At 45.5% G+C, this 24135-nt stretch overlaps 1 protein-coding gene across 1 annotated transcript; it reads left to right on the top strand.

Annotated features, from left to right (window-relative positions):
* The first annotated feature begins 1597 nt into the window (after positions 1 to 1597).
* LOC103676865 (interleukin-9 receptor-like) lies at positions 1598 to 23648 on the top strand. The gene is given in 7 exon segments (XM_040620415.1): positions 1598 to 1723; positions 3541 to 3544; positions 4054 to 4238; positions 4364 to 4492; positions 5067 to 5181; positions 5629 to 5806; positions 23528 to 23648. Coding segments are annotated over 7 exon segments (858 nt in total).
* The last annotated feature ends 487 nt before the right edge of the window (positions 23649 to 24135 follow it).

The raw sequence follows: 24135 nt of genomic DNA, 5'->3' as shown, positions 1-24135 counted from the left end.
GGGCCAGGGTCGCCGGCCCTAGGGCTCCGCCTCGGACAGGTGGTGCCCGGGCCCAGGCTTGGGTGGTGTGGCCCGGCGAGGAAACCGCCTGGGACTTAGGCCGCCCCAGCCCCGTGGCGTAGCCGAACCGGCGGGCGCTGGGGGCCGCCCCTTCCCCGCTCTGCGGCGGTTCTGCGGTGCCGCAGGGGTCGGCCCGTTTATTAAAGCCAGTAGCATTAATGAAAACTGTGAACCCGTGTCCGCGAAATGATGAAAGTTTCGTATACTCGTGCATCCAGCTTTCAAGGGACTGGTGAAGTTCTCCGGGTTGCGGCTCTGCCTTGGGTGTGCTTCACTCCGAAAAGTTTCTGAGAAGCACCGGTTCGCTGCGGAGCTTAGTTCCCCGCAGGCTCCTTCCCGCCTCTGAGAGTTACACTTTCCAGAACGCACAGCTAGGGCCTGAAAAAGCAGCCTCGAGAGCCAGACTTGAAATATTTCTGTCGAGGACGAATTGAGGGATGGGTGTGAGTATGATCAAAAGCTAGGAAACCAGGCTCTCTCTGACAAATAAATAAAACCTTCAGACAAACCATAAGAGACTCAATCTCAGGAAACAAACGGAGGGCTGCTGGAGTGGAGGAGGGTGGGAGGGATGGGGTGCTGGACTGTGTATTGTGTAAGACTGATGAATCACAGACCTGTACCCCTGAAACAATACGTTATATGTTAATTTTTTTAAAAAGCACTAGGAAGCCAGGGAAATGCTTGACCAGGAAAATGTCCTAGATGACATTCTCCATCACCTTTTATTTCACACATTTTGGGAAATGCAGAAAAGTTGAAAAAAATTAAAATTACTATCCAGAGATAAATATTGACAATTTGGGGGCGCCTGGGTAGCCAGTCGTTGAGCGTTTGCCTTTGGCTCAGAGCATGATCCCGGCGTTATGGGATCGAGCCCTGCATCAGGCTCCTCCGCTGGGAGCCTGCTTCTTCCTCTCCCACTCCCCCTGCTTGTGTTCCCTCTCTCGCTGGCTGTCTCTCTGTCACATAAATAAATAAAATCTTTAAAAAAAATTAAAAAAGATGTTATTGACAATTTGACCTATAACCTTCCAAACATTTTTTATTTACTTGCATTTAGGTTTGTTGGGGGTATGGGTTTTATGTAATTGGTATCATCTTGTGCGTATTCTTTTGTAGACTTGATTCCCCCCCACTACCTGTAATGAACATTGTTCCATGTTACTACATGTTTTCCTACATTATGACTTTTAATGTGCACATAGCAGTCATCCTATGACCATATATCGTCCTTTCAAAGTGGTCATTGGGTTTGAGTTTTTTAATATTTAGTACTTTAAATATGACAAAATATTAAATATTTCATAAAGATAAGTATATGGAATAATACAATAGTGTAGCAGAATAATGAGCCCCAAAGACTTCAATGCCCTAATCCCCAGGACCTAGTTACATGGCAACTAATTAGCTAACTAGGAGTATTATCGGGGTAGCCCAAAGTGATCACAAGGGTCCTTAAAAGTGGAAGAGGAAGACAGAAAAAGAAGAGTCAGAGAAAGAGATGAAGTGATGAAAGGAAGGTCTGAGAGATGCTATGTTGCTGGATATGAAGATGGAAGAAGGGGGGCCAGAGCCAAGCAGTGTGGGCAGCCTCTGGAAGCTAGAAAATGCTCTGACCTGGAGTCTCCTGAAGGAACACTGTCCTGTCAGCCCCTCAACGGTAACCCAGTGAGACCCCGGTCAGACTTTGACCTATAGAACTGTGAGATAAGAAGTGTATGTTGTTTTAAGCTGCTAACTTTATGGTAATTTGTTACAGTAGGAAATAAATACAATAATGAAAACCCATGTAGCCACTCCCCAACTCTGTCTAGTCTGACCATTCAATACCCCCTCTCCAGGATTTGTCATTTTTAAAATAATGCTGTAGTAAATATTCTTGTTGATAAGTCTCTGAGCACATGCTTGGTTGTTTCCTTAAGATAAATTCCTAGAAGGGGCGCCTGGACGGTTCAGTCGGTTAAATGTCTGCCTTTGGCTCAGGTCATGATCCCAGAATCCTGGGATTGAGCCCCGCATCAGGCTCCTTGCTCAGCGGGGAGCTTGCTTCTGCTTCTCCCTCTTCCTCTGCCCCTCTCCCCTGCTGGTGCTAGCACATGCATGCTCTCTCTCTCACTCTCTCAAATAAATAAATAATCTTTTTAAAAAAGACAAATTCTTAAAGGAGAAATTCCTGAGTCAAAAGTTATGCGTATTTTAGGGTTTATAATATAAACTGCCAAATTACCCTCCAGAAAACTCAAACCAATTTATATTCCAATCGTAAATGTTTGAGAATACCCCTTTCTTTGTACCCTTGACAATAGTGGGTATTGTGTCATTCCCTATGTCTGTCAATCCTGAAGAACTATATAGTATTTTATTATATTTCACTGTTATTTTTTATTTTAATTAATATTTTTCCTGTGCTTATTGGCATCTAGCATATTTCTATTGATATGATCATCCATTTCTTCATTATGTATCCTTTTTTAATTAAGTTGGCTCCATACCCAGTGTGGGGCTTGAATTCACAACCCTGAGATCAAGAGTCACAGGCTCTACTGAATGAGCCAGCCAGTCGCCCCCCCCCCCTTATGTATTCTTTCACATTAAGGCGATTAACTGGTAATCACATATGCTGTAAATATTTTTCCCAACTTGTTATTTCCTATTAACTGTATCCTATTAATATTTTTGGTGATTTCAAAGCTATAGAGAATTTTTAAATTTTGTATACATATATTTCAAACCTTTTGCTGTTTCCTTTTTTGCTTCTGTGTTTTGACAGGCCTTTACCACCTTAGGATCAGCTAAACTTTCTTCTCATTCTTTTGTTATGATATTTATCCTTTAACTTTTTAATTTACCTGGAATTTATTTTGGCACTTGATGCATAGTAAGTCTCAGAACACTTTCTAATCACTCCTAGTTATTGCTTCAGTTCCTTACTATTGCCCAGGACGGTGTCAAAACCCTCACCTTCTGAGACACTGTAACGGCAGGAGGACTAAAAGTCAAGGCCAAGAAGACCTGGACTCTATAACTCTGCCTCCTTCGGAGGCGAAGCTCAGTGTCTCCTAAAATGTCCCTGGGTCCCTGCACTGCCGGCAGACAAAGGGATCCAGAGCCACTTTTTCTTGGCAGCCTGCTCTCAGGGATCTTGAGGAAAGATCTCCCACCTGGCTTCCCACAGACCCACGAAGTGCCAGTTGGAGTTCTGTATGCGGCTAACTCCCCAGCTGTTCTATCTGGTCTGAGAAAGTACTTTGTTATCTCCAGTTCAGCACCAGCCTCCTTCACCTGAGACGTGTGCAGCCTTCTCCTCTCCCTTCCTCCCTTTTCACTGTCAGACACTGGGAAAGCTCACAGGTGTTCAGCTAAGCCAGGAACTCAACTGGTGCTAAACTGCAGGCTAGCCAAGACTAGTTCTAAATAGGTCAGATCCCTATTTAACCCTGGATTGGTGTGCCTCTGGCTTGTGCCCATCTTTTCCAGAAAGGTGGTCGGAAATTTAGTTTTGTTTTAAGAAATTCAGGGTGTGAGGTGGGGCCCTAAAGATAACTTTTCACAGTCCTGCCTTTTTAAGTATTTTTCTGAGAACCTCAGAGAAATCTGTGTCATCAGCAAACTGTATAACAAGGTTGCATTCTTTTTCTCTTCCTCTGTGGTCCACCTGTTGTAGGAATCAAAGCATGTGTGGCTTATTCTCAACACATTCCTGAAATCCACAGCAACTGCTGAAAGCCTGCCTCTTCTCTGCTCACCAGGTCTCCACAGGGTCACAACCATTGCCCCAAAAGCTCCACTGTGGGGCGTTGAAATACATCTGTCATTCATGAGGATGTTTGACGCTCTCAGGTAAGCTCCCGTCTATAAGGAGTAAGAGTCTCAGGTGCAAACTCTGTTGTCCTGTTCTTTGTTTTCCTCTAATGCCGGGAGAGGTAATGAGCCTAATTAGCACCACGTGGGCATCACGATTGAGTCACGTGCACTAATCCTGCCCTGAAGCAGCCCCGGTGGGCTCTAAACCGTCACTGTTCCCACGGCCCGGGGCTGGATCTTTCACCTGCCTCAGTAACAACATCTTAAGGCTCGGCTGCCCCTGGCCTGCCCCAGAGCTGAGCCATGGTCCCAGTCCTTGGCTCCTCTTTAACAGGTGAAGCTGGAGGGCCAGGCTGCACGAGGCCATGAGGGTGGGGTCCCCATGAGACAGCAGCAATGGCTGAGCGGGCGCAGTGGCCGCTTGGTGCTGACACACACCCTTTCCAGCAACCTCGCACTGGGCAGCAAGCACAGACGTGTCTTCTGGACCAGTGAGCACACTGCCGTTCTGCCCCCGAGGAGGTGCTCGTGCCTTCCGATACCTTCACCGTCACTTTCCACCGGTCTGTCTGTGGGAAGGAGCAGGTCAGCCTGGGGGACCTATACTACCTGCCCTGGAGACATGGTGAGGCCTGATCTGGGTGCCTTGACAGGGAACATCCTGGCTTCATGGGGATTGGGGGGCAAGGTCCCATTGCCCTTAACCTCCATGGCCCCGTGAAAGATCTCTGTCCCGATTCAGAGAGACCTGGGGCTAGAAGCAGGCTGGGCCCCTGGGAGGGGAGGGCCCACTGCTTACCGGAGAGGTACGGTTTTGGAGGAAGGTGAAGATTCAGGGCTTCAAGTTGGGGCGAGGGTACAACTTGAGTCACTTGAAATGCATGTTAGTCATCGCACGAAGGACTCTGGTAAGACACTGGGAAGCGCTACCAGCAGCAGCTTGTGAAGGAAGAGGCAGGGGACATTTGAAACACTCTGTCTAGCTGCAGGGGCTGGAGGAACTCATTGTCATTTTGTCCCACCTGGGGCCTCCCTGGGAGACGGCACCAGGGAGGAGACAGAGACCTCCTGGGAGTGCCTTGACCATGCCCTCCTGCCCCCCAGCATCTTTTGGACCCCCAGTCCTGGGCATGCTGACTACACACCATACGTAGCCTCACTCTGTTTCCCTGATGTTGGACCCTCCCTCTGGCTTACAGAGCAATGTCAGCTCTGACTGTCGTGTCGTGACCTGGAGCGTCAGTCCTGTCCTGGAGCCCCTGACCTCCGTCCTCAGCTATGAGCTGGCCTTCAAGAAGCAGGAAGAGGCCTGGGAGGGAATGCTGCGCTGACTCCTCCAGGGGCCTCTCTCTCCTGGGAGCAGTGGCTCAGGGCCACCCGTCCTCCCACAGGGGAAGATGTCAGCTTGGACTAACGAGGAGGGGCGTGCTCAGAGCCAGGGGCGTGACTGTGCCCACATGTGTTTGTATGCGAGTGTGCCGGTGGTGCATGAGTACGTATGCTTGTATATGTGCGTGTGCACAGGGTATGCCCACGTAGAGGAGTGTGTGACTGTAGCGAGCATGTTTGTGTGTGCACCTGCATCAGTGTGCAGGGGGGCAGAGGAGTGTAAGTGTGTGCTCATGGGCCTGTGGCGTGCATGGATACCTGTGCCCACGTGCGTGGGTATGGTTGTGTGTGTGTGTGTGTGTGTGTGTGAGAGAGAGAGAGAGAGAGAGATCTGGAGGGCCAACAGACCCTGTCTCACCCGCGGGACCCCATAGCAGGCCTGGCATGGGGATCACATTGTCGGGGGTACCTGGCTCACCCTCAAAGCTGTCAAACTGGACCCCTGTTCCTGCTATGAGGCCCAACTATGGGTCCAGAAGGCCACCCTGGAGGATGACATGATGGAGGAGCTGCGCGGTGAGGGCCAGTGGAGTGAATGGAGCCAGTCTGCGTGCTTCCCTCTCCCCAGAGCCCTCCCGAGGAGAAGCCCTCTGCGTCACACCGTCCCTCCCCTCACCCTCCTGGAACCCCCTCCCTGAGGCGGTCGTGCCCCAGTTGACCACCCTCCCCTGGAGATCTGAGATTTTTGAGGAGGAAACAAACACCTGCCAAGCGTTGGGCTTCTTGGAACCTGTAGTAATTGTCTGTCATTAGGAGTGAGTGTGGCCGAAGGCGGCATGCCGGGCCTCTTCTTCCATCTCTGGAGCCCGGACACGGTCTCACCTCTCTGGGGAGGTCTGGGCTGACCCTTGTGACCTGCTAGGAAGGGTGACTGACCCCTAAGACCTTGCGGATGGAGGAGGTGAGGCCCAGGGGTGGGTGACTCATTTAGCAGGTGTGACACAACCCTGTGACCTATGAGAAAATTTCCACTGTGGCCCGGGGCACTCCTGTGGGGCTTTGCCATGTGGATTTGGAAGAACGTCCTGGTGCCAGGGAGGCTCACAACCCTGGGCCCTTCCTGCCCACAGGCTCCCTGATCTCACCTCAGGGGTGGCCCGACAGCAGCACCCTTGTGGCTGTGCCCGTCTTTCTGCTGCTGACCAGCCTGACCTACCTACCTACCTCGTGTTCAAGTTTTCTACCTGGTCTGTAGCCAAGGGGTGCGTGTGCCTGTGTGTGAATGTGTTCGTGTGTGCGTGTGGGGGTGTGTGGTAGGTGGGGTATCCTGGGCCAAACCCGCCGTCCCTCCCTAGCATCTAGTCCTGGATGGGTGGGGGGTTTGAAACCTCTGCCCTGGACCTGTGGAGAGTTCCCCAGTTGTCAGGTGTGTTGGGGGCAGTAGGGCCCCAAAGAGGCTCAGAGGGATCCAATTTCTCTGGGACCGAGCCACCCAAGATCCTCATCTCCTGCCTCTGGAGGTGCTCTGTGGTTTGTTTGTTTATTTATTTATTTATTTGCCTGTCAATTTCCTCTTTTATTTTTTTCCTTTATATTTTTTATAATAATATTTTTTATTATGTTAGTCTCCATACACTACATCCCTATTTTTTTATGTAAAGTTCCACGATTCATTACTTGAGCATAACACCCAGTGGACCATGCAATATGTGCCCCCCCCAATACCCATCACCAGCCGATCCCATTCCCCCAACTCCTCCCCTCTGAAGCCCTCCGATTGTTTCTCAGCGTCCATAGTCTCTCATGCTTCATTCCCTGTTCTGATTACACCCCTTTCTTTATACCTTTCTTCCCCTACTGATCTTCCTAGTTCTTATGTTCCATAGATGAGAGAAATCATATAATTGTCTTTCTCTGCCTGACTTATTTCACTTAGCATTATCTCCTCCAGTGCCGTCCATGTTGCAGCAAATGTTGAGAAATCGTCCTTTTTGATAGCTGAGTAATATTCCACCGTATATATGGACCACAACTTCTTAATTAAGTCATCTGTTGAAGGGCATCTTTGTTCCTTCCATGATTTAGCTATTGTGGACAAAGCTGCTATTAACATTGGGGTGCATATGGCCCTTCTCTTCACTACGTCTGTATCTTTGGGGTAAATACCCAGTATTGCAATGGCTGGATCATAGGGTAGCTCAATTTTTAACTTTTTAAGGGACCTCCACACTGTTTTCCAGAGTGGCTGTACCAACTTGCATTCCCACCAACAATGTAGGAGGGATCCCCTTTCTCCACATCCTCCCCAACATTTGTTGTTTCTTGCCTTGTCTATTTTTGCCATTCTAACTGGCGTAAGGTGGTATCTCAGTGTGGTTTTGATTTGAATTTCCCTGATGGCTAATGATTTTCAACATGTTTTTCATGTCTGTTAGCCATTTGTATGTCTTCATTGGAAAAGTGTCTGTTCATGTCTTCTGCCCATTTTATGATTTGTTTATTTGTTTCTCGCGTATTGAGTTTGAGAAGTTCTTTGTAGATCTTGGATACCAGTCCTTTATCTGTAGTGTCATTTGCAAACATATTCTCCCATTCCGTGGGCTGCCTCTTAGTTTTTTTGACTGTTTCCTTGGCTGTGCAGAAGCTTTTTATCTTGATGAAGTCCCACAAGTTCATTTTATCTTTTGTTTCTCTTGCCTTTGGAGATGTGTCATGAAAAAGGTTGCTTTGGCCAATGTCGTAGAGGTTGCTGCCTATGTTCTCCTCTAGGATTCTGATGGATTCCTGTCTCACATCGAGGTCTTTCATCCATTTGGAGTTTATCTTTGTGTATGGTGTGAGAGAGTGGTCAAGTTTCATTCTTTTGCATGTAGCTGTCCAATTTTCCCAGCACCATTTATTGAAGAGACTGTCTTTTTTCCGCAGGATGTTTTTTCCTGCTTTATCAAAGATTAGTGGCCCAAAGAGCAGAGGGTCCATTTCTGGGTTCTCTATTCTGTTTCATTGGTCTATGTGTCTGTTTTTGTGCCAGTACCATGCTGTCTTTGTGATCACAGCTTTGTAGTACAGTTCGAAATCCGGCATTGTGATGCCCCCAGCTTTGTTTTTCCTTTTCAACAGTTCCTTGGCGATTCGGGGCATTTTCTGGTTCCATATAAATTTAAGGACTATTTCTTCCAGTTCTTTGAAAAATGTCCTTGGTATTTTGATCGGGATAGCATTGAAAGTGTAGATTGCTCTGGGTAGCACGGACATTTTTTTAAATGTTTTTTTATTACATTATGTTAGTCACCATACAGTACATCCCTGGTTTCTGATGGAATGTTCGATGATTTGTTAGTTGCGTATAACACCCAGTTCACCATGCAACATGTGCCTTCCTTACTACCCATCACCAGTCTATCCCATTCCCTCACCCTCCTCCCCTCTGAAGCCCTCTGATTGTTTCTCAGAGTCCATAGTCTCCCATGCATCATTCCCCTTTCTGATTACACCCCTTTCTTTATCCCTTTCTTCTCTTACCTATCTCCCTAGTTCTTATGTTCCATAGATGAGAGAAATCATATGATAATTGTTTTTCTCTGCTTCACTTATTTCACTTAGCATTATCTCCTCCAGTGCCGTCCATGTTGTAGCAAATGTTGAGAACTCGTTCTTTCTGATAGCTGAGTAATATTCCATTGTATATATGGACCACAGCTTCTTAATCCAGTCATCTGTTAAAGGGCATCTCGGTTCCTTCCACGATTTAGCTATTGTGGATAATTTTGCTATGAACATTGGGGTGCATATGGCCCTTCTCTTCACTACGTCTGTTTCTTTGGGTTAAATACCCAGTATTGCAATGGCTGGGTCATAGGGTAGCTCAATTTTTAACTTTTTAAGGGACGTCCACACTGTTTTCCAGAGTGGCTGCATCAACCTGCATTCCCACCAACAATGTAGGAGGGATCCCCTTTCTCCACATCCTCTCCAGCAATTGCTGTTTCTTGCCTTGTTAATTTTTGCCATTCTATCTGGCGTAATGTGGTATCTTAGTGTGGTTTTGATTTGAATTTCCCTGATGGCTGATGATTTTGAACATTTTTTATGTGTCTGTTGGCCATTTGTATGTCCTCATTGGAAAAGTGTCTCTTCATATCTTCTGCCCATTTTATGATTTGTTTATTTGTTTCTTGCATATTGAGTTTGAGAAGTTCTTTGTAGATCTTGGATACCAGTCTTTTATCTGTAGCATCATTTGCCAATATATTCTCCCATTCGTGGGCTGCCTCTTAGTTTTTTTGATGTTTACTTGGCTGTGCAGAAGTTTTTTATCTTGATGAAGTCCCACAAGTTCATTTTATCTTTTGCTTCTCTTGCCTTTGGAGATGTGTCATGAAAAGGGTTGCTTTGGCTGATGTCGTAGAGGTCGTTGCCTATGTTCTCCTCTAGGATTCTGATGGATTCCTGTCTCACATCGAGGTCTTTCATCCATTTGGAGTTTATCTTTGTGTATGGTGTGAGAGAGTGGTCAAGTTTCATTCTTTTGCATGTAGCTGTCCAATTTTCCCAGCACCATTTATTGAAGAGACTGTCTTTTTTCCGCAGGATGTTTTTTCCTGCTTTATCAAAGATTAGTTGCCCGAAGAGCCGAGGGTACATTTCTGGGTTCTCTATTCTGTTTCATTGGTCTATGTGTCTGTTTTTGTGCCAGTACCATGCTGTCTTTGTGATCACAGCTTTGTAGTACAGTTCGAAATCTGGCATTGTGATGCCCCAGCTTTGTTTTTCCTTTTCAACAGTTCCTTGGCGATTCGGGGCCTTTTCTGGTTCCATACGAATTTAAGGACTTTTTGTTCCAGTTCCTTGAAAAATGTCATCGGTATTTTGACCAGGATAGCATTGAAAGTGTAGATTGCTCTGGGTAGCATGGACATTTTAACTATGTTAATTCTTCCGATCCATGAGCATGGAATATTTTTCCATGTTTTTGTGTCTTCCTCAATGTCTTTCAAGAGTGATTTATAGTTTCTAGAATATAGGTCCTTTACATCTCTGGTTAAGTTAATTCCAAGGTAACCTATGGTTTTAAATGTATGGAATCCCTAATTTCTCGTTCTTCACGTTCATTATTCGTGTATAGAAATGCAAATGATTTCTGAGCATTAATTTTGTATCCCGCCACATTACTGAATTGCTCTATCACTTCTTATAGTTTGGGAGTGGCTTCTTTTGGGTTTTCCATATAGAGTATCATGTCATCTGCGAAGAGAGACATTTTGACTTCTTCTTTGCCGATTTGGATACCTTTTATCCCTTTTCGTTTTCTGATTGCTGTTGCAAGGACTTCTAGTACTATGTTGAATAATAGTGGTGAGAGTGGGCATCCTTGTCGTGTTCCTGATCTTAAGGGAAAGGCTTACAGCTTTTCCCTGTTGAGAATAATATTTGCTGTAGGCTTTTCATAGATGGTTTTTATGAGATTGAGAAATGTATCCTCTCTTCCTACACTCTGAAGGGTTTTAATCAGAAAACGATGCTGTGTTTTGTCAAATGATTTTTCTGCATCTATTGAGAGTGTCATATGATTTCTGAAATTTTGTTTCTGAATGAAATCTAAGACACTGATATATTTGCGAATGTTGTACCACCCCTGCATCCCAGGGATGAATCCCACTTGGTCATGATGGATAATCCTTTTAATGTACTGTTGGATTCTATTAGCCAGCATCTTGTTGAGGATTTTGGCGTCCGTATTCATTAGGGAAATCGGTTTGTAATTTTCCTTTGTGATGGGGTCTTTGCCTGGTTTGGGGATCAAGGTAATATTGGCCTCATAGAATGAGTTTGGTAGCTTTCCTTCTGTTTCTATTTTTTGAAATAGCTTTAGGAGAAGAGGTATATTTCTTTTTTGAATGTTTGGTAGAATTCCCCAGGAAAACCATCTGGGCCTGGAGATTTATTTTTTGGAAGATTGTTTATCACTGACTCAATCTCTTCATAATTAATTGGCCTGTTTAAAAAATCAGTTTCTTCCTGTTTCAGTTTTGGTAGTTTATGGGTTTCCAGGAAGGCCTCCATCTCTTCCATATTGCTTAATTTATTGGCATAGAGCTGTTGATAAAAGTTTCTAATACTCCTTCCAATTTCCTTGGTGTTTGTCATGACCTCTCCTTTTTCATTCATAATTTTATTGATTTGGGTCCTTTCTCTATTCTTTTGGAAAAGTCCTGCTAGATATCTGTCAATTTTATAGATTCTTTCAAAGAACCAGCTTCTAGTCCTGTTGATCTGCTCTACTGTACTCCTGGTTTCTAATTCATTGATTTCTGCTCTCATCTTGGTCAACTGCTTCCTCGTGCATGGATTAGGCCTGTCCCTCTGGTGCTGTTCCAGCTTCTTGAGGTGAGAATAGAAAAACTGCATTTTAGATTTTTTTATTCTTTTGAGTGAGGCTTGGATGGCTATGTATTTCCCCCTTAGGACTGTCTTTGCAGTATCCCATAGGTTTTGGACTGTTGTATTTTCATTCTCAGTGTCTCCATAATTGTTTAATTTGGTGATTTTGATTTCCTCGTTTGTCGAATCTTCCTGAGCAAAGATTTCTTAGTCTCCAAGTGTTTGAGTTTCTTCCAAATTTTCCTTGTGGTTGAGTTCCAATTTCAGGCGTTGTGGTCTGAGGATATACAGGGATAATTTCAATCTTTTGGTATCGTTTGAGACCCGTTTGTGTCCCAGAACATGGTCTATCTTGAGAATGTTCCATGGGCATAGAATAGAATGAGTATTCTTTGGTCTGGGGTGTAGTGTTCTATATATATCTAAGAGGTCCAACTCGAGTCAAGTATGGCATTCAAAGCCTTTGATTCTTTGCTTAGTTTTTCCAGGGTGTTCTGTCTATTTCTGATAGTGGGTGTTGAGGTCCCCTACTATTAATGTATTTTTACCTATATGTCTCTTTATTCTGGTTAAGAGTTGGCTGTTATCTTGCTGCTCCCCTGTTGGGGGCATATATATTTATAATTGTCATATCCACTTGTTGAATACTTCCTTTAAGAATAATATAGTGCCCTTCTGTGTCTCTAACTATAGTCTTTAATTTAAAATCCAATCTATCTGATATGAGAATTGCTACCCCAGCTTTCTTTTGAGGTCCATTTGCTGAAAGATGGTACTCCATCCCTTCTCTCAGTCTGAATGCATCTTTGGGTTGAAATGAGTCTCTTGTGAACAGCAAATGGATGGGTCATTTCTTTTTATCCAATCTGCAACCCTGTGTCGTTTTATGGGAGCGTTCAAACCATTCACATTAGCGCTAAGAACTGAGAGATATGATTTTAATGATGCCATGTTGCCAGTAAAGTCTTTGTTTGTATTGGTTGTGACTTTCTTTTGTGTATCACTCTTGGGGCCTTTTTACCTTTATATAACCCCCCTTAATATCTCCTGTAGGGCTGGTTTCATGGTTACGAAATTGGTTAATGACTGGCGATTCTGAAATGTCTTTATTTCTCCATCAATTCTGAATGACAGCCTTGCTGTATAGAGGATCCTTGGCTGCATGTTTTTCTCTGAAAGAGCTTTAAAAATGCTCCTCCAACCCTTTCTCTCATTCCAGGTCTGTGTAGACAGGTCTGACGTAATTCTGATGTCTTTGCCTTGGTACGTGAGAAATTTCTTTGCCCTGGCCGCTTTCAGTACTGTATCCTTGGATCTAATATTTGCGAAATGCACTATGACGTGACATGGCGTAGGTTTGTCGTGGTTGAGGTTGGGAGGGGTCCTCTCTGCCTCTTGGACACAAAAGTTTGTTTCCCTTGCTAGATTAGGGAAGTGTTCAGCTACAATTTGTTTAAAATCTCTTCTAGACCTTTGTTTTTCTCCACCCCCTCGGGGATGCCAATGATCCTGACATGGGAACGTTTCATTGAGTCAGTAATCTCCCGTAACCTACATTCTTGGCGTTGGATTTTTTTAAGACCATCTTCTATTTTCATTTTTTTCTCTGGCTCATAGAATTTTTAATTTCTGCTAGATTCACTCTCACATCCACCCTTAGATAATCTATATTCTCATTAACATTTTCGTTAATACTTTTTTCAAGTCTACACATTATCTTGACCATTGTTAGTTTGAATTCCATTTCTGATAATTTGGTTACATCCATATGCATTAGTTCTGTGGCAGAGGCCATGGACTCATTGTCTTTTCTTTGCTGGGGGGGACTTCTTCTTCTCGTCATTCTGATGAGGAGAGGTTGCGGGGTTGTCCAGAGCCCAAATTATTGACCGGGACCCAGGCCGTGCACCCTTGTTTTATAGAGATCTTAGGAATGTGGGCTTCTTCTTTAAAGATTTTATTTATTTATGTGGCAGAGAGACAACCAGCGAGAGATGGAACACAAGCAGGTGAGTGGGAGAGGAAGAAGCAGGCTCCCAGTGGAAGAGCCCGATGAGGGACTCCTTTCCGGAATGCTGGGATCACGCCCTGAGCCGAAATTGGACGCATAATGACTGCGCCACCCAGGCGCCCTGGGATGTGGGCTTCTTGATTTTTCAGCTTGCCTTCTGGGGGAGGGGCCTGCCGTGCTGATACTCAGGCAACCCTGTTTGAGTAGAGTCTTCATGTCCCCTGTGAGAGGGGATGGGGCTGGGCACACTGTGAGCCGGTATTTCCAGGCTTTTATTGTCTGGTGGCTTTCCCTGGCAGCTTGTTGTGCCTCTTCTGAGAGTCAGAGCAGCCACAGCTGAATCTCAGCCTCTGTCTCAGAACAGAGGGATCGCAGACCGTTCTCCACTGATGTTCTTGCCACTTTAACTCTGTTACTGTTGGTGCTGCTCAACCCTGCAGCGTCCTGGGATGTGCACCCCACACCCAGTGTCCCAGCCCTCACTTCCAGGGCCAGTGTGTCTCTGTCCTTTGTGTTTCTAACACTGCCAGCCACCAGCCGCCAGCAGCCCCCGCACGTTCCGGAGCGCCCGGTCTCAGTCTGCTTCCAGTGAGCACACCGGAGTTCCGTGAGAAGTCTGGTAGCTCGCGCTCCCGGCTCACGTTCTCAGTCTGCTCTCTCGAGGGTGCCGGTCCGCAAGTCAGCCCGCTCCCCCGAGCAGGTGGCTACCGCTTCCCGGCGCCCGAACACGGCGGCTCCCTCCCCCTTCCATTTATCTTCAGATATCTATGCGCGTTTTCATGGCTCCCCGCTTCGTACCTCCCTGTAACCTACATTCTTGAGCATGGATTTTTTTGAGTCCAGATTCTATTTTAGCTTTTTCTTCTACTAATGCATCCTCCAATTCGCTGATACGTTCTTCTGCCTCATTCCCCCTGGCCGTCAAAGTATCTACTTTTGACTGCATTTGGCTCTAATAATTTTTAGTTTCTGCCAGATTCACTCTCATTTCCGCCCTTAGAGATTCTATATTCTCATTAACATTTTTGTTAATAGTTTTTTCAAGTCTACACATCATCATGACCTTTGTTACTCTGAATTCCATTTCTGATAATTTGGTTATATCCATATGCATTAGTTCTGTGGCAGAGACCACAGACTCATTGTCTTTTCTTTGCTGGGGGGGATTTCTCCTTCTTGTCATTCTGATGAGGAGAGGTTACGGGGTTGTCCAGAGCCCAAATTATTGACCTGGACCTAGGCCGTGCGCCCTTGTTTTATAGGGATCTTAGGGATGTGGGCTTCTTGATTTTTCAGCCTGCCTTCTGGGGGAGGGGCCTGCTGCACCAATACTCAGGCAACCCTGTTTGGGTAGAGGCTCCATGCCCCCTGCGAGGGGCATGGGGATGGGCACCCTGTGAGCCGGTATTTCCAGGCTTTTGTTCTCTGGCGGCTTTCCCTGGCAGTTTGTTGTGCCTCTTCTGAGAGTCGGAGCAGCAGTGGCCGAAGCTCAGCCTCTGTCTCAGAACAGAGGGATAGCGGACCGTTCTCCACTTATGTTCTGGCCACTTTAACTCCGTTACTGTTCATGCTTTTCAACCCTGCAGTGTCCGGGGATGTGCTCCCCACACCCGGCATCCCAGCCCTCACTTCCAGGGCCAGTGCCTCTCTGTCCTTTGTGTTTCTAATACGGCCAGCCTCCAGCCACCCCCGTGCACTCCCGAAGCTCCCGGTCTCAGTCTGGTTCCAGTGAGCACACCAGAGCTCCGTTTCAGTCTGGCGGTGTGCGTTTCCCGGGTCAGGGTCTCAGTTTGCTCTCTCACGGGTGCCGGTCCGCAAGTCCGCCTGCTCCCCCATGCAGGTGGCTACCGCTTCCTGGTACCCAAACACGGCAGCTCCCTCCCCCTTCCATTTATCTTCCAATATCTGTGTGCGGTTTCACGGCTCCCCGCTTCATACCTCAATACTCAGCGCTGGAGATGTTCATTTGTAGAGATCCAGATGTATCTTCCTGCATCTCAGACTGATTCCATGGATGTTCAGGATGGCCTGGTGCCTATTCAGCTCGACTCAGGGGATCAGCTGAAAAAGGGGTCCCCTACTCCTCCGCCATCTTATCTCAAGCCTCTTGCTTTGGTATTTTAAAACTCATATCCGAATCCAAGATCAAGCATGTTTTATTTTTTATCTTATTTTCTTTTTGTGCCCAGCAAGAGGCTTGAACTCTCAAGCCTGAGATCAAGACCTGAGCTGTGATCAAGAGTCGGGCACTTAACAGACTGAGCCGCCCAAGCTCACCTCCCAAGGTCATGTAGAGCTATACTTTTCACACCTTTGCGTTCAAAAATTTATGTGTGTGGACCATTTTGAGTAAATTTTTGTGTAATTTGTAAAGTCTGTGTTCACATCCCTTTTTTCCCCATGTGTTTTCTCATTGTTCTATCACCTTCTGTGGAACAGACTTTCCTTTCCTTATGAAGGTGCCTTGTCCCTTTGACGAATGAAGTGACTCTGTTGGCACGGCTCTATTTCTGTGCCGTCTGTGCTGTTCCTTTCATCTGTCTCTTCACCATGACCACATTCTCTTCACTACCTCACATTTATGCTGTCTTTGGTTCTTTCAAAGATTTTATTTATTTATTTTTGTGAGAGAGAGAGAGAGAGAGCGGACTCAAAAGAGCATGAGCGGGGTTAGGGGGGCAGAGGGAGAAGCAGACTTGCCTTGAACAGGGAGCCTGATGTGGGACTCGATCCCAGGACCCCAGGGTCATGACCTGAGCCGAAGGCAGCCACTGAACCAACAGAGCCACCCAGGTGCCCTATGCTAAGTCTTTGGATCCACATACGAGGCCTTGAGTCTTATATTGGTTAGTCTTGGTTTAGAAATAGTTTGTTGATATTTTTGAGGGAATTTGACTGGGATTCCATTGAATCTGTAGATCAAGTTAGAAAGAATTGCCATCTTAACAATATTGAGTGCATTGCTCCTGGACAAGGAGTGTCTTTGCATTTATCTATGGTTTTTTTCTTAATGGAAGTATTTTTATTTTATGTACAGTGAGTTGACATTAAGTGGGTATCTCAGATGTCTTCAGTTGAGGCAGGTATCCTGGATGACGTAGTCAAGGAGGTTCACTTAATCCAACTTACTGAAGCCAGTACTCTTTGAGGACCGACGGAAACATGGGCAGCACCTTTTGAGGTATTTCCAGATTAGACTGTGTGGGTTGGAGCAGAGGCAGAAGAAGGGAACCCTGGCCAAATTTCCTCACATGGCTCCGAGCTCCTGGTGACCCACCCTGCTCTCTCGGATGCACAGAGGCAAAAGGCACATTTATTTATCTGTTGTTTGATTTCTCTCCTCTGTGTTTTCAGGTTTTGTGAATATTTTATGTATAAGATTTATACTTAAGAACCTTCATTTTTGTACTGTGATTTTTTTTTCATTTCACATCCCAATTGTCCTATACATAATTGCTGATCACTTCAGTCCACCGAGGCTGCTATCAAAATATCACAGACTTGGTGGCTTATAAACAATAGAAATCTATTTCTCACAGTTCTGGAGGGTGCACGTCTGAGATGAGGGAGACTCTGGTGGCAGACTGCTTGTTTCATCCTCACTTGGAGGGAAGGCACTGGGGTCTCATTTACAAGGAGACCTCACCCTTATAACCCAATCACCCGTTCTAACACCATCCCATTTTCATGAGGATTCTAACACATGAATTTGGGGGGAACAAAAACTTTCACAGCATCGTCCTGATATCCACTGACTTGTGTACATTTACCTTCTAGTTTGCTTTTTGTCATCTTTCCCTTTTCCTGCCAAGGGACAGGAGTGGTGGGCTGCATTTCAGTTGGAATTTCCAAATGATGACACTAGGTATGCAGAGCTCTAAATTTCAGAGATTCCCCAGACCTTTCCTGAGTGGGTGAACTGGCCATAGCTAAACTGTGGGTGGGTGGTGGGGATGCCCGCGGCTTCCAGACCATTTGGGGTTGTGCGAACAAAGTAGAGAGACAGTCCTCAGGCTGCAGGAGGGAGATCCATGTCAGGTTCCCCAGAGATGTGTCATCCGAGGTGAGCATAGAACCCTAGGTGTCCGACTTTCTCACAGGTTTATTTTTGCTTTCTCCTGTAGCATTTCAGCAGGACGTATCTTACACAAGTGTCCCTTCATCGGGGCTTTGGCCCTTCATAAGATGGCACGTCATAGTGCTTTTCACAGATTCTGCTCCTCGGAGAGGAGAAGCACCGAGAACATCTGGCTGTAAGTGTGCATGGGGCTGGAGCAGGTGCGCATGGGGCTGGTGGCCTGGCCACCCTGGGCCCAATGCGAGGTCCTCTCCATTCCATGTTGACAGTTGGATGCACATGGAGAAGTAGGTGTGTTAAAAACGGCAACGTGATTTATGTTTCATTAGATTATTTACACCAAACCTGAATTGTTTAAAAATTAACTTTTCTTTTTGGAATGGAAGGAAACTCATCAACCATTTTTTTTCTTTTGTTCAGAAAGTCATGGTTGAATTGGCAGCACATTTCACTGGAATCCTCCATTCGATGAGCTCTGTAAATACATCAGCCTTTGATAGGATCATCAGAACACTCAGGTGTTTACTATGAGCCCATCTGTTTCTGGGGAGTTTTCCAATGGGGCATTTCTAAGCCTTACCGTGACCTCTTCATGCTCCTTGGTCTGTTTCTATTTTCCTTCTATCAGGGTCCATTTTGTTTACTAATTAGAAATTACCCATTTCCTCTAGGCTTCCAGTGTTCTCTTATTTGATTTTTAGAATTTTTAAAAATGTTATTTGAAGTAAAATTGGCAACGCAGGGCTTAAACTCAGGGCCCTCAGATCAAGGCCTTAGCTGAGATCAAGAGTCCGAGGCTTAACCTGTTGAGCCACCCAGGCGCCCCACTCTTATTGGACTTTGAATCTCTATTCTGTTTCTATTTTTTCCAGAACCATCACAGTTAATGAACCAAGACTGATAACTTATTACTAACTGAAGTTCAGATTGTGTCGGTTTCCCTGTGTTCTGCCTTTGCTGCTCCAGGGTCCCATGTGGGGCAGCACATGACAGGTGGTCATCACGTTTCTTCAGGCTATTCTTGGCTCTGACAGTTTCTGAGATGTGCCTTGTTTCAGTGACCTTGACAGTGTTGAGGAGGAAATGTCAGATGTTTTGTGCATTTAGCTCCACCTCTGTGGTGGGTGCTGAGTGTCTACATCAAGCATTTGGAATTCTTGTGCATTGTTTTCTACTCATTACAAAAAAAAAAGTCTATGTAATAAGTTATTTTTACCACCGTGAACCCTGGGTAGTTATTATAGGCTTTGGTTTTATTCCAGCAGCAGGCTGTGTAGTTGATATTTGTTAGTACAAATATCAATTAGAAAAAGAAAAGGTAGGAAGAGTCCTGAATGTTTAAGTAATTGATGAATTAGACCAACGACAGGTTGTGTGTGCGTGTGTGTGTGAGATTGATTTTCAGGTAATGGTTCAGCTTTTTGTAGGGCCTCTGAGAGAACCCAGGTGAGCCTTTCAAGTAGTTGGTATCTGTTCTCAGAACTCAGGAATCTCTTAATCCAACAATCAATCTGGTAAACTTTGAGGTCTTGAAGAGTTTCAGTCCTCGGAGACCATGTCACAAACCCTTGTGAGTATAGGCATTCTAGGGTATGCTCAGAGCCCTCATTAGCTGGTGCCAGCATGTGATGATTTCAGACAGCATTTCTCTAAGAAGTACCTCTTGGGTCTGTGTCCATGTCAGTTCCCTACACTTCCTTACACTAGTTATGTGATCAGTGGGTTTCAGGATAATCCCCACATGTGATTTCTGTTCTTTCCTACCAGTCCTATCTATTTCTGATCTTCTTCCTTTATGGTAGGGGTTGGGAAGCAACCTGTGTGGTGTAGGAAGGGGTGTGGTAGTTGTCTGCCTTCAGAGGACCTAATGATGCCTAGAAATTGTACTGTAGTTTGAGATCCTCGGCCCTAACTTAGGTCAATTATCCATCCTTTGAGCGTCAGGAATTCCATCACTTGACTTGGATGCTCGTCTGTTCTCCATGTTGTCTTCAGAAATAAGGATGTCATCCATCTAGGGAAAATTGGCTTATGCATGTTTTTGTTTTAGGAAAGGCCTGGAGGTTCCTGAAAATCATACTGTGGAGCACCCTTTCCTGTGCTTTCTGGCCATCAGTAAATCTTTTGTGAAATACTCGTTTTTAATTAGATGGTCTTTTTATGGTTCATGAGTAGCAATTATTTATTGATAAGTCTTTGTCAGTGTGTGTATTGCAAATCTTTACCTCCCAGTCTATGGCTCACCTTTTCATTTTCCTAGTGGTCAAAAGATAGGGAGAGATGTCACATATTTAAGGGGAGTGTGAGAGGGAGAAGCAGGCTTCCCACTGAGCAGGAAGCCCAATGCAGGGCTCCATCGCAGGACCCTGGGATCATGACCAGAGCCAAAGGCAGATGCTTAACAGCTGAGCCATCCAGGCACCCCCCACTGAATTCTTTTAAGTGGTTAGTACAATCTGTGGCCTACCCTAAGATCGACATGTTCTACATTTTCTTCCAGAAACTGTCGAATGTGAAGCTACAATCCATCTCAAATTTCTCAATTCCATGTTTCATTCTAAGAGGGTATTTATAGACTCTTTTGGATTTTCTATGTACACAATCCTATCTGCGAGTAGTCACAATTATCCCCTCCATTCTTACACTTTTGGTTTCTCTTGCCGTATAACACTGGGTAGATTCTCCAATGCAATGCTGAATAGGGTCTCACTGTTTGGAAATTTTAATGTGCCTTTCTCAATATCTGATAGAAAAAGCAGACAAAACATTGGTAACAAACGTGACCTAATTGACATCTATGGAACATTCCATAATAAGCGCAGAATACATTATTTTCCAGTGGTCACAGACTATTTACCCAAACAGATGATATGTTGGGCCATAAATCATGTCTACATTTTAAAATCCTGAAATTAAATAGATTCTATTCTTAGGGTACCAAGGAATAGAGCCCTAGTCCTCATGAAAAGAAGACCTAGGAAGTCCCTCCATATTTAAAAATTCAATGTAACTTTGCTGCATATCCTAAGGGTCAAAGAGGGACTCGTAATGGATATTTGCCACCTTTTCTACATCAGGGCTCACACACAATGGCCCTTTGTCTCTGAAGGGCACTGCCTATCCTAACGTAGACAGGAGTTAAGCCTCCTATCAGAGTTCTGCATGTCCCAGCCACACCTGGCAGCCTTGGCCTGTGGTCCCCCTCAGCTGTCCTTTCTGGTGGCGAGTCAACATAGCCATATGGAGATGGGAAGCTCCCCACTGTGAGATGATGGTGATTGTCCCCACCAGTCTAACAACATGATTTCTGAGAGAATTACGACACAATAGCAGCTTCTTGACCTTCCTTAAGGTTTGAAAATCATCTTGTGAGTCATCTTTTCAAAAAATGGTTTCAACATGTGTTCTTTTCTCTGGAAAAGAAATAGACCCAATGGTAATTAAGGCTTCCTGAGCACTTGCTTTTGGGAGACTCCATACTGGCTCTGTGTAGCATTCTCCCTCTTAAACTTCTAAACTAGGGTGTAGATAGAATGAGTCCCATTTTCTAGATGGATAGACAAGGACTCAGAGATGGTATGAATTACAGAGGATTTTAGTGTCAGAAACCTAAGTGGGATCTCCAAACCGACTCCAAATCCCTTGTTCTTCCATACAGTGTACCATTTCGCTCTTCCCTCTCATCTTGTCAATCTGGAAACCTAGGAAGTATTAGGATTTTCTTGTTGTGTGGCCAACTGGAACGAATTCAGCTGCCCTTTTCACCTCTGTCCACCATGATCATGAAGATAATTATCTCAGTGGAGGACCTTTGAGTAAGAGCCTTAAAGATCCCTAGGAATAGAGATACTATACTATTTTTCTGATATTAAAGTGACTGAAAGAACTATCCTTTTTTAATTGATGGAGGCTCTGCTCTGTAGAGGTCCTGTAAGGTCGAAATAGCACAAAGCAGTTAGCCTCTTCTACAGAGTGAGACAATGCCTCTAAAGATTGCTAAAATATTCCCTTACCTCTGATTATTTACTTCCCAACCATCATAGTGTTTCTATGTTAGGATTATGATTTCCATGAGGCCAAAGTTGCAGAGAAAGAACTTAGTGTATCCAGGGGCACTTTCGTGTTGTGACAGTGAGCTATTCTGTTGTATTCTGTAGTCCAAGGGAATGGTGCCAGACATCTCTAAGATGTCTAAAATTCTGACTGTAAATGATCTCTATGCTTCAGAGATTTGGGCAGGACAAGGGGAGGAGTCCAGAGACCATGAACGCCTCTGTTACCTGTGTTGACCATGGAGCAGGTAACCTTCTGTAGGGGTCCTTTGATGTCTCTGTACTATGGGAAAGGTGCTTTCATCTCAAGTTCCTCCATTTGGTAGTGATGATAAGGATAAGAGTAATTTTTATGTCATACCATCTGTGAGGCCTGATCTTGGCCTCCCAGGGAAGCTCTCCTTTAACATTTTACCCAGCTCCAAATGACCGGGCAAACCCTCAAAGCATGGGCCCTATTTCTGCCCCCTTCACATATTGTCCATCTGCTTCAAAAAGAAAAAGAGAACCAAAAAATGCCTTTGCCAACATCAAGATGAGAACACAAAAGAACCTCTCTGGCTCCCATAAGATTAAAGTCACACTGACTTGTACATACTGAAAACATAAGAAAAAGTCTGTCACTTTCTGGAGTCTTCTTCCTCATCATGATGTGTAACTGTATGTAACACAAAACAGAATGAATATATAACCCTGCCCTAAATGTTCCTTACCTGAAGCAATCCCTTCTTTGTGAAGATTGTGTCTCCCAGGCTGCTGTCCTGACTAGGGTTTGAATAAAACTCTCTTCCTTTCTCTCTAAAATGTTTTAAAACGTTCCTTCATTTAGTGTCGACAATAACACTATATTTTCTTTTCAAGTGAAAAATAAATTCCTGGTTCACAACCGCGACAGCACAGAAGGCCGGCTGTTCCTCCTGGCCCCTTCCCTGCAGAACCAAGCATGTGTATATTGATTCCAGCACAAATGGGCTCATCCTAGAAGGATGCTTTGAAGGTCTGAGAAGCACTATCCATTCCATGGGTGAGACAAGAAAGTGAAGCTATTCCCGCTTGGGGCATTCCTTTTGGGGCTTAAAATTGCCTTGGACATGCATGAAAGCATTGCGTTTCCTAAAGCCCAATGCTGGAACAGTCTGAGAGCAGCTGACCTTGCCAGGAACCAGGCAAACCCCTGCAGGGAGGGATGGTGCAGAAGGGAAGGGGCAGGGCTCTGAGGGTGGTCTGCACCTAGAGGGGTCCGCAGAAGGGGCCGTGTATGTGTGTGTGTGTGTGTATGTGTTTGGGGCCCTGCTCGTAATCCCAGTAATGCCTGCGCAGAGCGCTGAGCCAAGGAGGCGCCTCCTGGACCCCCTGCACTCCCAGAGTTGTGAGTCATGGGGCCGGTTGCCTGGCATTCAAGGAGTTGGAAGCACCATACTCCCCAACCAATCACCCCATGGGGGTGGAGCTACGTCTCTGTGGGTGGACCCGGAGCAGCCCTAGGACACAGACCGGGAGCTAAGGAAGGAGAGCTCTGAGAGAGTGGACCTGTGGAGTTCCTGGCTGAGTGAGTGCATGCTATGTGCCCGTATTGGGGGGGGGTCTGGGAGGAGGGGCACCCCTTGTGAGAGGTGGGGTTCTGGAAGGGCATGTGGAGGGAGTTCATTGTGGAAACTCAGGTGAGTTTACTTTTTCCCTTGAAAGTCTCTTCTGCCTAGTCTCCGTCAACTGGCCATAAGCCCCAGACCCAGGAACTCCAGGGCACCCGCTCAGCAGAGCTTTTGTGGGATGGGTCGCAGATATTCCAGGGTTTCCCGTGTTCCCCAGCAAGAGCGAGAGTAAGGACTGCACGGTCCCCAACTTCAGTGCGGTGCCCCTGTCCCCCGACACAGTGCAGGTAATGGACCTTGAGCAGTTCCCCGTCAAGGTTTTGAACGTCTGCATCTGAGTCAGTGAGGCAGCTTGACACAGGACACCAGCATTCAGAGAAAGCGGCAGGTCCATTTGGAGAAATGTCATATCCACGTCAGGACTGGAGGTAACACCTCTCATTAACCCACTATCTCCTGGGCTTTTCTCTTTTGTCTAGTTGAGGCATGAAGAAATTCTTAAGTAATAGTTGTCAGCGTTCTGGATTTGGTGAAGGAGGTACTTAGTTTCTGAGCTTGGAGCACTTTGCAGGGGATCCCATTTTCTCTGTTCATTGACTGCTTATGAATGTATTTTGAACAGCTGTTTCCTAGAAACACTCTTTCATTAGAAAGGGAAGGTTAGATTTACTCTTTGTGTATTTTTAAGATATACATCTAACAGTGTTTATTCAGTTGGGCCTACGATATGGGTGAGTGGCCACCATTTAGGGTTAGATGGCTTTTTGTCGTCAGATACAGATATGGATGATGTCTTGTCATTTGTCAAAGGTGATGTTTCATTAC

The sequence above is a fragment of the Ursus maritimus genome, unplaced genomic scaffold (genome assembly GCF_017311325.1).
Source record: "Ursus maritimus isolate PB19 unplaced genomic scaffold, ASM1731132v1 scaffold_35, whole genome shotgun sequence".
In the NCBI taxonomy this organism is placed as follows: domain Eukaryota; kingdom Metazoa; phylum Chordata; class Mammalia; order Carnivora; family Ursidae; genus Ursus; species Ursus maritimus.
The sequence above is the reverse complement of the archived record's forward strand: the minus strand, read 5'-3'. Positions and strand labels throughout refer to the sequence as shown.